At 40.0% G+C, this 15,521-nt stretch overlaps 1 protein-coding gene across 1 annotated transcript in view; it reads right to left on the reverse strand.

The window, feature by feature from the left end:
• Positions 1-1,337: 1,337 nt before the first annotated feature.
• Positions 1,338-15,521, reverse strand: part of KCTD3 (potassium channel tetramerization domain containing 3) — a 48,452-nt gene continuing 34,268 nt past the window's right edge. The window contains exons 11-18 of the mRNA XM_066611709.1: positions 14,567-14,654; positions 13,816-13,932; positions 12,253-12,423; positions 10,749-10,904; positions 9,605-9,701; positions 3,478-3,662; positions 3,014-3,152; positions 1,338-2,571 (exon numbers count right to left, since the gene is read on the reverse strand). Of these exons, the coding sequence (XP_066467806.1) occupies positions 2,010-2,571; positions 3,014-3,152; positions 3,478-3,662; positions 9,605-9,701; positions 10,749-10,904; positions 12,253-12,423; positions 13,816-13,932; positions 14,567-14,654 (1,515 nt within the window). The 3' untranslated portion in view covers positions 1,338-2,009. The remainder of the gene's footprint in view (positions 2,572-3,013; positions 3,153-3,477; positions 3,663-9,604; positions 9,702-10,748; positions 10,905-12,252; positions 12,424-13,815; positions 13,933-14,566; positions 14,655-15,521) is intronic.

The raw sequence follows: 15,521 nt of genomic DNA on the forward strand, positions 1-15,521 counted from the left end.
GGGATCAGCACATTCTCTCTCATTTGCAGGGGCCATTCGAGTTGAGTCAAATCCGTGTATAAATAGGCTGGACTTGTATAGTGTTTGCAGACATTCTACTGGTTAACATTATATGGACTGAAAGCTAATGACATATTTGGGTCTAAATCTACCTTCTCTGTGTTTTAACAGTACCTTTAGAAGTGGGGGGGGGGGAGTAGCAGCATAACTTGCTAAACCTAAACCAAAAGTATTGGCCATTGCTGGGTTACTTTCAAACATCCACCATCAGTGTATTTTTTTAACATATCCTATAGCAAGACTGTAGCTACTGTAGATTTTGAGCTGAGTATTTTTCATAATGAGGTACAGACATAGCACACTGTCAGATTATAGGATATTATCCTGGTTAATAAATGGTTTTAACCTCACTTGTTTGTGTCTCATCCTGCAATGTTAGATTTTTTTTTTAAACAATTAGGGTAGTTGTAGGAACAGCTGTTCTGGTCAAAGGAATGCTAGCTGGACTTTCTAAAGGCAGTAATGAGTTGGCTTAGGCAAGTCACTCTTTCCCAGCCTCACCCCTTCTCCTGCAACTCAGAAATACCACTTGTATTCCAGTGCCTTAAGAGATGTTTCAAGAATTACTGAGATGTGTACCTGGGGTGCTTTCAACACCTTGAGAATAACTGTTCCACACCTGTGTTCAAGAGAGGTTCTGTCCTTTTTGCTGGGCACATTAAATAAGTATGAACAAGTGAGTGCAGAAGGGCTTTCCAGGGACAGAGGGCTTGACTGAGCATGGAAGGAAAGGTGACTGGATATAGAAAAGGCATGCACAGACAGCACGTTTGCCAAACTGATAACTGTGCACCTGCCAAAAGGAAAGGGAAGCCAACTGAACATATACAGATGCTGATCCCATGCAAGAAAATACTGTATCATTTATTTATAACTTTGAAAAGCAGGGCACAATAAAAATACTTACAACAAGAGTGCTGTTTGCAAGCTATATCAATTACGGTAATATACATGTGTTTTTGAATACTGAAAAATATTGCTTTGACATTCTAGCTTAAGTCCTCTTTTTGAATCAACAGCTTGCTAGATTTGTCTGGCTCCAGCTGTTCTACAACACATTATCCTATATTTGAGGGGGCAGAGAAGTATCTGATGTGTAATCTACAAGACTGGTTTACCCAGAAAAAAAAGATACAGGGAATGCTGAGGTTTGTCCTAAAAATGCAAGGCAAAACTTTATATCTTCCTCTGAGCAGCTCTCATGTTGCTAATGTTTACTGGAAGAGTGTAACAATCCTGCATATCAACTACTCACAATGAGAAAAGAGAACACAAGCAAAATTCTTTATACTTTAATATTAAAGACAAATATGCAAAATAATGTTTTTATAGCATCCATTAACATTTAGAATTGCAGTTTAAGTTAACAAAATTGCATCATGTAAGAGTGATGTATGCGGAGGACAATAACACTAGTAAAAAATAAGGTGGCTCAACACAAAAGGCAAATATTAGGTAAAGCAGCCATGCCACCTTCATTCCATTAATATTCCCAATATGGAACCACACTGAAAGCATGAGGTGCAGCTTGTCTGGAGACCAATAGGTAGGCAGGAGACATTTAATATCTAGCATGTGAGAAGCGAGGAACCAGAAAAAGTTACACTAAAAAAAGGCTCCCCAACAACAAAAATGGTAGTGCATGCCAGCCCGCATTCAACAAGGCTTAAAAATTGAAGTCTGTACCAGAACCGAACTTCATATTCATAGTTATACAAAGTCAACACCAATTTAAATATCTTAAAAATGCTTCTGTTGGTTGTGCTGTGAAGCCATGTACTTTGCGTAGAATGATATGTTCCCCTATACTGTTTTATTCCACTTCAAAACACCTTCAGTTAGAAAGACACAGACCAACAGATACCCACAAATGCGTAAATGTAAACATTTCATCCAGTTTAGTATTAAAACTTTTGATACACTCTGGATTAAAAAATCCTTCAGAATGTTTACAATGTATAATCCTGACAAGAGGAGTCACTTTTTTTATGACGTGGAGAAACTGTTGTCTTTGTAGGTGACAAGGATGTGGTATTGAGTGCTTCAGACCCTCCTTCCACAGTACTTGGAGAAGATACCTGCTGAGGTGCTTTCTTCCTTCCTAGAAACCCTCCTCCTTCAAATCCACCTCTCCTTTTAGTGTCAGGTTTGGCTTCTTCTTCATCAGTTCCTCGTTTCTTCAACTCTGATGAACTTTCAGGCACTTTCTGACCTTCAGGTCCACCCTCTGCTGTTCTAGCCGCTCTTACTTCAAGTGCTGATGCTGAAGCCTTTTTATCAACGAAGTTTTCACCTATCCTCTTCACTTCTGCCTGTAAGGGGCTCTGATTACCATTCTGAGGTACAGCTATGTCTACCATGGTTTTGTTCAGGTTAAAAGCCTGAATCTCTCTGTAACTGTGGAAGCTCTCTGTCCGCCGGGCCCTAGCTAGCAGAGGGCTTTCCCTATATGGCCGTATGGAGCCATATGTAGCAGCTTCATGGATTGTTTCACGATGCTGCAACTGAAGGCTGAAAATATATGTACATACATTAGTAAGAATAACAATAGTAACCAGAATGAAAGAGTAGCTTTGCTCAACATCACCAAAGATTCATCATTCTGTTCCTCACAGTGGCTAGCCCAGTGTCTCTGGGAAGCTTAGAAACAGACATGAAGATTATAGCCTGCCTGCTATCCCACCCTCAGCAGCTGGTGTTATTGTCCCCCTTTGAGTATAAAGAATAAGAGGCCTGATTTCTTGAAGGCTACTATTCTACATATTTTACAGAAGAATGAAATCAGTTCACTTGCATATTCTACTGTTGGCAGCTGAACATACTTAAGGTGACAAGTCATCTTATTACATGCACCTCTTAAATGGTCCTCCCCATATCTAAAAACCCAGAATATCAAAATAAGACCAATGGAAAGAGAATTGGGCTTGCACCAACTGTCTCATTAAGAACTTACCTCGAATTTGATTCACGCAGGCGGCTTTGCTGCATCACTGAAGTAGCTGGACTGATATTAGGAGTTGCACAGCGAGACGTACTCAGATCACACTGATCCAGAAGCTTAAGCAATTCTTCTTCTGTAGGACCTCCCACATCTGAAAGAGACAGACATCAGAGACCATACCTACCATGAATTGGACCAGACGAACAACCCACCTAAGCCAGTATCTTTTTCTTAATAGTAGGTTGAGCCAGATAGAGACATTTAGTAAACCCTGCCATTCTGAAGTGTGCCATGTCCAATCAAACCTTTTGCACCATGTAATTTAGGAACAATTTAAACAAGATGTACCTGAAGAAATGAATACATGACAGCATGGTGTTCATCAGAACAGACAAAATTCAGCCACTTAAAATTGGATTATACTGTAACAACTAATCTGGGTCTGGGTATATGCTTAACTAGATAAGGACAGCTACCTTTTTCCTCGCTTTTATTAACCATATCCATTGCTGTGGTCAGGTCCCACATCTGAATACTGCCATTCACATGACCAGTGAAGAGGTAGCGCCGTGGCCTTGAGCCCATTCTACTGGACCCTTCACATTCCCGTACAGTGAAAGATGATATTGTAGTACAGTCCACTGCCTGAATCTCACAGATTCTGCAACAGAATTAGCACATTTGTCAACCAATCAGCATTTAAAGGGTTATGCTAAATATATGTTCTGAGTCTTTTTATTCTCAAGTGAAAGGTTACAAATTTATATTAAAACCAAAGTTGCAAAAGTAATTTGTAACCTTTCACCCAAAGTTAAAAGCCTTGCTACATCAAGAAAATGCAACAATCCTTTAATGCCCACTTTTAATTAAATACATTTTATGTGAATTCAAGAAATATGACATTGCAGAATGCACCACAGATTGCAGGAACTGTGGTATTTTTACTAGCTTGGATCGAAACTTACTCTGCACCCATGAAAGCTCCTTCTATGAATGGAAAGAACATCATGTTCCAATCATTTCCATGAGCACTGTCAAGTTTGGATCCACCAGTTACTCTGCAAGTTCTCTAAACAGACAAAAGTTGAATGATGCACATGGGAAAAAACCAGCACAATAGACCTACAACAGCTATGGAAAGAAAAAGATAAAAGCGTCTATGGATCTTGATCTGCTTGAGTCAGGAACTGAAGACTCATACGCACAAGCTATAAAATGCGGTCATCTTGTATACAGCAAAAGTTGCTGATAAGTTCATGGAAACTGCAACTTTAAGCAAAACAACTTATGAAATGATTTTACCATTTGTCAATTGATGTACGTAAACAAGAGTTAAGTTCCTACAGCGTATTTCTGGTCACAGAAACATAAAATTTCTAAATAAAGACCCAAAACACTTCTATTAAACACTGAAAGAAATGTAAGCTTTCTGGACCCACACAGACATGGGAAGAATGTGCAAATTCTACACAGACAGTGGCTATGCTGGGAATTGATTTTTTTCCCCCTCAACAACTTTATAATGGAACTTTAAATGAGCACTTGCTGTACTTCTTTTACTAGGGTCTCCACAAATATTTGAAAAAAGGCACTGTTTCATATTGATAGATTTAAAAACTGCATTTCAAGACAAGAAAGTGGTAGAACAGAATCTTGAAGTGTCTTGTTCCTGACTTTTATAATTTCAGCACCATTACAAATTTCAGCTGTCACAGTATTTGCACTTGCCTCCATGCCTACAAATCAGTATTCTGACTTTTACTTAAGGCAAACCCATGGTCCGCTTGCTTTTGCACTACTTCATATATAATCCTATATCCAGTTCCCCGAGGCAATTCATCCCCACATGTCCACACAATTCACTAATGCAGGTTCATAAGCTTAAGGAGTTAATCAAATGAACACACAGAGTATCTTACAATGGTCCCTTTATCTTTACATAAAATATAACCTTTACCTTTACATACATATGTATAATCAACAATACATAATTAAGGTAGCCAAGAAAACAAGTTATCTAGATATCTAAACCTTTTACTGTTTCCTTTTACTGTTCTGTACTTCATCATCTGGGTCTTCTCATTCACAGCAAGACTCCTAGCTGTGAGGCTAGATGCCACTAAATGACTGACTTCCTCTGTCCCAGCTTACCAACTTAAATAATCTTCCCTACTACAGGCATCTGTTACCAATTCCACATTAAAGCCTGTTACTGTACCAACCTCTTTACTCTCCAAAAGCTCCATCACTTAAATCCCTATTATCTTACCATCCTTACCACTTATAATCCTTTACCATTACCTAGCTACTCTATACCAGCTCTTTTCCCCTTTCTATATAGGACTAGGACACTGAGTTTACAACCTCTTTGACCTCAGCTTATAGTTAGGCTATATCCACAAGATCAGGGGTGCTCACACTTTTTTTGCTCGAGAGCTACTTTGAAACCCAGCAAGGCCCGGAGATCTACGAGTTTTTTTTACAATGTTCGCGCCATCATAACATATAACATTTATGTGTACAATGTATGTTGGTGTACCTTGAGCCCCACTGAGTATAACAGGACTTACTCCTGAGTAGACATGCCTAGGATTAGGCTGTGAGGCTGCAATCCTAGCCACACTTACCTGGGAGTAAGCCCCATTGAGTACAATGGGCCTTACTCCCGGCGTTTCCTCCCAGAGGCACCTGAAGGGGGGGGTCGGCACTCTGCGATCTACTCATTTTGCTTCGTGATCTACCGGTAGATCGCGATCCACCTATTGAGCACCCCTGCACAAGATCATAATTCTCTCCTCAAGTAACATGGAAGAATGCAATGGTATTGAAGTTCTTGATCCATCACATTTCGCACTAGTTTCCTACAGGATGTGACTGATCCTGAACTACTACAGCTTAGTGAGAACCCTCTCTTTTTAGTGTAGAATAGAATGGTTCTACAGAAGTTCAGGAATAATCACATACAATAACTATGTAACATCTGAATGTGCCCAACCTAAATTGCTACCATGGGAGCAGATACCCAATGCAATTATTTCTGAGAAAATGGGTATACATGAATACAGGTTTAATTAACACGTAGGAGGCATAGGTTGATTAGACTGCCTGCAGTAATCAAAGAGAAGGAGAACAGAAAAAGGTCAAAGTTGAACAGACTGCGTTATTATGTTAAAATTTACCCTAATACGACACCAAGTTTTAATAAACATGTGGCAGTTTTCTTCCTGTACATGCACAAGACATTAAATCATAGTGATTTATAATGTTTATTGGGATGATGATTTGGCCTCCAACCATATTACAAGCTTCTAAGGTTATCTGCTTAAAAATAAACAAGCTGTCAAAGGCATAATCTAGGTGCTTGGAAAATGTACTCTTGATTAATTTCTCTAACAGTTGCTTATGACTGTATGTAATGAACTTTGATGCAAAGAAGATTGATTCGCTTTAAGAATTTTATTCATTACAAGATTAAGCAGTAAGAAACTATGGGCCATGTGTTATAGATACTGTGTGCCGGTGAATCGCTATTAGCAGCCATGGTTTTGCTAGCAGTTTCAATTTTAGAATGGTGCCATTTTCTTTAACTAGTATCCAGGGCTTTCAAGAACACTTTAGCTGCTGTTTTCACATCTTTAGATTTCATTTACTTTTAAACAGCCAGGCAACATATTTTTTTTATGCAAGGTAGCAATGCACACTAGCATATGGGAAGAACAGAAGACAGCTCTAAAACAAGGGATATAATTAAATGCCCATTTAAAAAGTGAAAGTTAACAGCAATCCTGCCTGTAGGTAAACTATGGTTGTAAAATACGAATTTTACTGTTATAAGCCAAGACCCAAATTGATTCTTTGTCCTTCCACAATCCTTGTTAGCTAGGTTCCCAAGCTCTTAATGTTTAATTCTCTGAAATGTTCCTGAGGCAGAGTAAATCCATTTTAGAGACAGGTAAGCATACAGAGGTCACACAGAATCATAATCCTGCGCTGCAAAATGCTAGGTGTCATGAACCCTGCCTCATTTCTTCTGTTCAGTACCAAGAAACTAATGGCTGAAGAGCAGGTGCAGTATGGTGCCACATACAGAATGTATACAGAACTCCAAGATATTAACAATCCTGAGTCCTGATGCTACTGACACAATTAGTGTAAAAAAGCAGACAAAATGTGTTCCTGAAAGTTATAGCACACACTTTGTAGAAACTGAAGTTTTACACAATGGAGGAAAACACAATCCCAAATGTTTTTGTTGGAGCAAACAAAATCTCCAAGTCTGGTATTTCATCCTTACCATATGTTTCCAGAGTCTCTGACACACAACGTTTCGGAAGCCAGCCTTTATGTCCCTGAACAGAATGTGTCAGTGGGCCACCTAGTGAGCTTGATGGCCAAGCAAGGATTTGGACTCAGGTCTCTCTAATGCACATACAGCATTTTAACTGCTATACTACCTCTCTTCTCTCCTATACAGAGAGCTGATACAAGTGAACAGAGGCAAAGAACATTTGAAATTGGGACTGGAACAGACATGTTCATTTAAGCTGGAGGAGAGGGGAAAGGATCACAATACCAGGAATTGCACCAGAGTGTGCTGTAAGAAGGGTTTTAAACATTTGTTCAAATGCTACTGGTAAGGCATAAACGTGCAGGTGATGGTGGCCTGGGGCCCAGACTGCCACAAATGTGCAGGTATTTAAAGTGCTCTAATCCCCTTTCATAGTGCAGACTTCTGCACACCTGTGCTCCTGGCCTCTCTTTTTGCTCCAGCAGACCCTGCCGGACAAAACGTGGGAGAAGTACATCATACAAAAACCATCCAACTCCCTGCCGCCATCTATTTGTGTTTGAATGCTTATATTTACTGCCAACAATTAAACTAAACTGACAACTTGCTCTATTCAGCAAGGACAACAATCAGAACAATATTGACAGTAAGCATTTTAATGACTGGCCTAATGCAAAAAAATACAGCAGCACTAGTTTAACACAAGAAGCCCTGCAAAACTTCCACATTTCATCAGCTAAAAGAAATGCATATGTATTTTATCTATCAGCCTTTGATTCAAGGGTGAGAAAACATCAACCCACTATCCTGATTTTCAGCCAATCAATAGTGACAGCCCAGGGTACTTTTTAAGACAGACACTCTAACATCAATTCTAGTTCCAGAGCTTATGATTATTATTTAACAAGCACCATCAACGAGCAAAGTGCTTTACAACAGACCACAGGTCTCTGCACTGAAAAATTTACAATATAAGAGCAGACCCAAGGGAAACAATAGAGGTACCAGGGTAAATACATTTACTTTGTATACACATACAAGGCCTTAGTTGCAGTAGGATAAAAGGTAGTAATAGTCTAAACCATACGACTCGTGACAACTATTATGCACCAAAAATGCGGCCCCCTTCAGACTGCAGCTTACCGTTCTTACCCTGCACAGCTCATCTGTCAAGCAGATCTGGGCCCCAGCACGTTCTGGACAGTAGCATCTGTTGCCCAACATCCCAGAAACTTGTGCAATAGGATGTCTGGGTAGACATGACTCCCCAGAGCATCCCCGGGCTCAGATCTACTTGGCAGACGAGCCGCACAGGGCCAGAACGGTAAGCTCCTCTTACAAAGACAAAGGCATTCCCCAAACCCCAGATCTGGCTCTTGGCCAGGATTTGGAAGAGCCTGATCATAAGGACATGAGCTATTAACATATTTATTGGGCATCTGAACAGATAATTCTCAGCTGTGCCATGCTGCTTTGCAAACAGAAATTCATGCCTCACAATTCTGCCAATATGCGATTTCCTCAGACTGTGAAACATCCATACTGAATTAGGGCAAAGTATACTGCAATTTAATTTTTCAGAAACCATTTGAACACACAATGCATTACACCTTCTAAAGTCAAGTAATCATGGTATATCCTTTCATGTATCAACAACTGCTTGAAGGATAGGTAAAACCCAGCCTTCCTAACCTACTATTAGTTTGGTAGGTAAGCTATTCATCTCTCTCAGTATGCCAGCACAACAACAGCCCTGCTAGAATAAATGTCCATACACCAACAGATGCACCTTGGATGCTAAACCATCACCAGAAGAATACTGCGCCAATGCAGCTTGGAGAAGTTGTTCGGATGTCAGGATACTGCTCTGTAGGCAACAGGTGTGTCAAGGTTTCAACACCTTGCTGGCATTTCAGACACTGCTGGCATTACTGGGCAAAGCTGTGCCAGTATGGCACAGTGTGACCTGGACAGGCTTAGGCTATGACAGACATCACATCAGGGAACAGGTGTAACATCAGGAAAACAGAGGCAAAGTAAAAAAGCTCCATACTCTACTGTGGACACTATTATTCACTCCACCTGACACTTTTAACTTAAAAAGGGGAGGGGGGGCTCCTAAACATCATTCATACCACATCTAATTGCAATCTGTGTTTGTGCTTGTCTTATCACTGTAGAGAATCCTCTGCCACAATCATTTAATAGTTTACAAAGCAAGCCGTAAACCAATTTTTACTGATCATTAGTCATATTTGCCAGAAGTGTTAATTTTCCTCTTCAACGTCTAGTTCCACTACTGTTCTAGAGTTTACCTTTTCCCAGTAGAGGAGAGCCTCACAAAAAGCTTGTTAGTGATGGGCACAACCTTTTGGATAAACACTTGTTGATCATCACGCTCGCCAAATGGCCCTGTAATTGGAAAGTAAAGAGCTCTCTCAACATTACTAAATTCAAGGCAAAGCACTCCTACAATGTTTAATATTGGTAATAGGCAAAAAGCTCTATCAAATAGTTTCAGCTTTCCTCATGTATTCTCTAAAGCAGCAGTAGACAAATCTGTTTGGAGTAACAGTTAGTCACTGGAGTTAACCTGAATGGGAGTTGCTTGATAAGTGCAATTGTTTGATACATTGCGTGCACTGTCACTACCAAGTATGAACTTTCGTGACACAGTAAGGTGCAGAGTTTAAATGCACACTTTGTGTCTATTTTATTTATCACATTTGAGACAACCAAATAGAATGGATGCTTTTAAAAAAAAAATTAACACTTGGATTTGTGTTGGGAGGGACTTCTTTGCACGAGTTTCTACATTAAATGGAACTCATGTATGGTCTCATATAGAAGGAACTGCCAAGAGGCTAAATTATGGAGATGGTGAAACAAATACCTTTGAGCATACAGGACTTTTACAACTAGCTTCTCCAACCTGCCTCATAGTCTCCCCTTTTCTTCCTCCTTGACAAATTTTGTCTCACTAACCTTGCTAGGGCAGCTGTCACAATCCTTCTTCCCTGAAGGCACATTCTCAAAACCACCACTTCTTTTTATTGAGAATATGACCACACCAGTGTAGACTGCTTCATTAAGACCTTTATTGCGAACAGCTAATACTCCAACATTTGTTTAACTCTAGGCAAATGAGGAGGGTGGAGAACATTTTTTCCCCACTCTTATAATTTTGATTTGATGTTTTTATTCCAGTTTACTTGTAAAAAACAATCTCTCCCAAAGCATTTAAGAGTGGGTAAAAGGGCACTTTAGGGGTGTGAACTAAAGCTACACCACTAAGAAATGAATCCTTGGCTCAGCCTATGTCAGCTGCTTCTACTAGCTACATGACATGAAGCAACTCTGGTCACTTCCTATCCCTCTCTGGACTATTGATAAAGAAATGTCTAATTCAGTGGGTCAAAGAAGCTTGCAGTCATCCAGATCTTCTACAAGTTCACCTACCAATGTCATTCCCTGAAGAGTAACTGCCATGGCTCTCTGTCTCCTCCAAGGACAAAATTTTGAATGATGCCAAGGGAGTGGATCCTGGCTGTGTTGATATCATTCCTCTGAAGCGAGTCACTGTCCATGTCCGAACATGATTATTATCTGCACAAACTAGAAAGAAAGAATACAAGTGCTTACAAAAAAGATGAATTATACAATTCTAACATCCAACCACTAAATCTATTCATCGTTTTGTATATTGTTATTATCTGCTTCACACCTGAACAATCTACCTTCACTGCAACCCTCCAAAGCAAAAGAACCAATTTGGAAAAGTGCTTTAATACAAACCAGTTACAAAGGTTTGAACAAGGGATGATCTATGGGTCCCATGTACTTCCTGACAGTCTTTCAATGCAATCTATGCATGCTTACATAGAACAAAATCCCACCGGGTTCAACGGGAATTGATTCCAAGTGTGCAGAGACTACAGTTTCTTATTGGGACCTAGTAAAACCAAGCAAGAACAATTCTCACCCTTAAGTTTTGTACAGGAATGCCAGCTGTTTTGCACAGGTGTGCTCCCATATCTGCAGGGGATCTGTTTAACGGACTCCCCTGCAGATATGGGGGACGCCTGTCTCTGCACCCCCCCACCCCTGCATGCCTATTAACTTGTTTCATCCCAGCAAAGATGTCTTGCTTAACAAGGTCGCTATAAGCTTACAAGCTTATAGCGACATTCAGGCTGCCTCCTGGCGACCTCGATACTTGGGGAAAAAAACCTAGATCAAAGTTAACAGGAAGTGGAAGGGAGGCAACTTGAATGTTGCTATAAGCTTGTAAGCTTATAGTGACCATGGTAAGCAAGACATTTTTGCTGGCATAAAATCTTTTAAAAAAGTTTATGCCCCCTACCCCCCCCCCCCCCCGCATCTGCAGATAACGGAAACAGCAGATACAGCATTTACAGATACTAGGGCTTGTCTGCACTATTTTTTAGCAATATTATTTGTCTCAGTTTTGTGCTGTAGGAACACTTCACATGACCAAGATTAAGTCAGCTTTACCAACAAAATGAACGGAGTATAGAGCAAATACCCCTGAGAATGACCCCTGAACATGAAGCTACAATGAGTCTGTACCACACCTATCCACACTGACAGGTAGACTGAAAAAGGTTACCCAGTGACTGCCATTCATTTCTATGAAAAAGGTAGACGGGCTGGAAGCTGTGATAGGGAAAAGTCTGCCACCACCAGAACCAACATGTCAGTTTGGACTTCACTCTATCACTGTCACCTTTACTTTATCCTACAGTTTGGTTTCTACCACCACTTCCTCACAACAGAAATTCTGCAACAGAAATTCAGAATGACCAGGACATAACTGGGGAATTGGCTCATTTCTACTGTACACACTTTGTTCTGTCACTTTTTTTTGGGACCCGAGGAATAAGAAAGGACGACACACCACAACAAAGCTGAGAAAAAACACATCTACGTGAACAAAAATTACCTGACACCAAATGTTTCTCAGACAACATGATCTTTGTAACAGGACTTCGATGAACTGTGAAAGTCTGAAAGAGCTGAGGGCCTGACCCCACTGTTTCTGGGTGCTGCACAATCACACGCACTGCTCCAGAACTTGTGCCATATGCAATTTCAATCCAATTACCACTTACACCTACACAAGACAGAAAGAAAAGCTTTAAGTGCATGATCTGTCATTTTTCAAGCTGCACATAACTCATGTTCTTTATAAAAAAAGCAAAGCATGCAAGCTTCTAAACAATTACTTGCTAAATTTGCCTCTTATTACTCTGTAGTAATAAATTATTAGTTACAAGGTTTTCTCCCTTCACTCCAGATTACACTAACATTTGTGAGCGATGTTAGCAAGATCTGAACAGAAAATGAAAGCCTAGCAGAAGTGTGGGATTGTGCAGCAAATACCTTCTTGAAGAAAGGCTTTAGCATGCCTAAACTAAATCTTCCAGAGTCCAAGGGCAGGTTCATGTACATTACACAGCAACAAACCTGCATATGCCTTAAAGTATAAACTCAGCAAGGACCTGCATCCACCACTGGTGCTCTTCTGAGTGTACCTTTATGATATGATACATGCTTTCAAACACTATCTGTCACATTTCAATTTTATGTACACATAAAAATTTAACATGTAAAGAGGTCCATAAGTGATACCAAGGAAGCCTCAGGGGGGAAAAAAAAGGTATGCAGTAAACATGGTTTACGCTGCTTAACACAGGCAGCCATATTTCTCTTTAACAGCCCCCTCCCAAATCTTTTGATTACTTAGTTTCAATGATAAATTTGAACAAACCAAGAAACGTCAGTCATAATTAATTCCACTGCTATTTATTTTGCTTTGTCTGTATGTTTGGTGTTCACTGAGTTTATATAAATCTGTAAATTGTTCTATGCCAATAAAGATTCTTCTACTACTACTAGATAAATTTGAACCCCCATAATACATTTTATTGTTTATTACGCAAAGTTTATTTATTTCCCACTTTATCTCTCAAGTGGACACTCAAAGCTGTTTACAAAAAGTCAATGAAAACATAAAATACAATATAAAAATATAGAGTTGTAGCTTTGACAATGTCTGTTTATAGGCAAAGGACTTTTTGGTCAAATTGATCATAAAGAATCACAATACTAGAACTCTCCACTGGATAACATGGCCTTGCCTGCATAAGAAAGTGGAAAGTACAAAATTTAAAAGTGCATGAAATTGTTGCATTATGCATGCTCAAGCACAGATGTGCTGTTTGTGTGTAGACACAACACACAAATAAAGCTAGATGTATCTTGCGGCCTTTAAATTGTTTTATTAGAAGTCAATCTTGCGAATTTCATCTTTATAATTTCCTCCAGTTTATACAGCACATCACTAATTGCAAGAGAACAGATATACAACAAATCACTAAATTAGAACCACGCATGCTTCTAAATCTTAGGCACTTCACAGTAGGGCACAAAACTGCTTTCATGCAATATGAAACAGGATTCCACATTCCATTTTAAAAGGACACTAAGGGAAGATGATACAAACTCGTTTTGGGCGTGAGGTAAACACTAAGTGCTGTTATGGCATCGTTGGAGGGATCGTGGTAGAGTTCTGTCACCAGAAGATCATTATCCTTCATTCGTAATGGAAATTTTTGCATATCTAAAAGTATACAAATGAGAGGTAAATCACAAAGAGCAGAAATTCAGATCATAACGATGATTCCATTAAAAATTAGGTAAGACGAGAGTCAGTACCAGAATCTCAACATGGGTGGTGGAAGGAAAAGAAGAGGAGACCTGGTACAAAGCCCTGTGCTGGGCCCATGCTATTCCCTGGCAAGCATATGCACAGGGCCCCCACTCCCGGTCTCCAGGGAGAGATTTTAAAAAGAGCAGAAGGACTCTGTCCACTCCCGTTTTAACTCCCCTGGTGGCAAGCACAACTGGGAAGAAAAAAGGGAGTACTGGATGTTCCTCCTTCAGTACTACTGCAAAGGTGACAGTACAGAATCAAGAGTTTTTGCTGCTGCCCAGATGGTCATAGGACAGTTAAAATGGTGCCACAGTGGAAAGCATCCACTTTGTTGTCATTGTCACCTTATCCCTGGGTCCCAGGGGCCCAATTGGGAGGCTTACTGGGCAGCAGTCAGCAGTTGAGGTGATGGCAAATACTTCAGGGGTCAATTGGGTCATGAGTGGGGCCAGAAACAATTATTTCTGTCAGGAATGAATAAAATCACAAACAAAATGACAAAATAATATTGGAGTTTTAACGCATTTGTTCCAGGTCTTACCAATATAATATATGGAACCATTGTTGCAGCCCAGAAGTAAGAAAGATCCAGCAGTATCGTAACTAGTAATGGGAACAACATCTTGAACCTAGGATATATTAAATGCAAACATTAACATCTAGTCTTGCTTTTTCCATTTCTTAAAATCACTTCATGTCAGTAAAGCCAACACCATATGTAGTCTATGAATATACGTATGAAGTGTCAAACCAAACTTTTCCTTTAGTTTCAAGTGAAGATAATTTATCAGATTTAAATTAGACCATCTGAGAGACTGTTAATTAGACAACATATCCACTCTATTACATCCACTAAAATTGAGTGTTGGGAGAGTTAGAACAGACAAAAGAAAATATTTCTTTACTCAGCGTGTGGTTGGTCTGTGGAACTCCTTGCCACAGGATGTGGTGACAGCATCTGGCCTGGATGCCTTTAAAAGGGGATTGGACAAGTTTCTGGAAGAAAAATCCATTACAGGGTACAAGCCATGATGTGTATGTACAACCTCCTGATTTTAGAAATGGGTTATGTCAGAATGCCAGATGCAAGGGAGGGCACCAGGATGCAGGTCTCTTGTTGTCTGGTGTGCTCCCTCAGGGCATTTGGTGGGCCGCTGTGAGATACAGGAAGCTGGACTAGATGGGCCTATGGCCTGATCCAGTGGGGCTGTTCTTATGTTCTTATGCATTTGTGAAAGGATCCTGCTATCACATCCTGAAAGCAGCCTTTTCCCTAGCAATTTCCAGGACGTGGTTAACTTGATCTTGCCACACAGAGGTCATTTTACAGAACGGTTTAGCATATGAAGACTGAGACACTGTGGCCATTCTTCTGTCTCTAGAATGCTTGCCCTTAGAATTCAAGAGAAAAGATTTTAAGAATTGCAGCAAACATTCAGGTGTTTCGAACCCAAAGAATCAACATCTGGATGATCTCTATGATGGAAGTACCAACT

Source organism: Tiliqua scincoides, chromosome 1 (assembly GCF_035046505.1).
Source record: "Tiliqua scincoides isolate rTilSci1 chromosome 1, rTilSci1.hap2, whole genome shotgun sequence".
NCBI lineage: Eukaryota > Metazoa > Chordata > Lepidosauria > Squamata > Scincidae > Tiliqua > Tiliqua scincoides.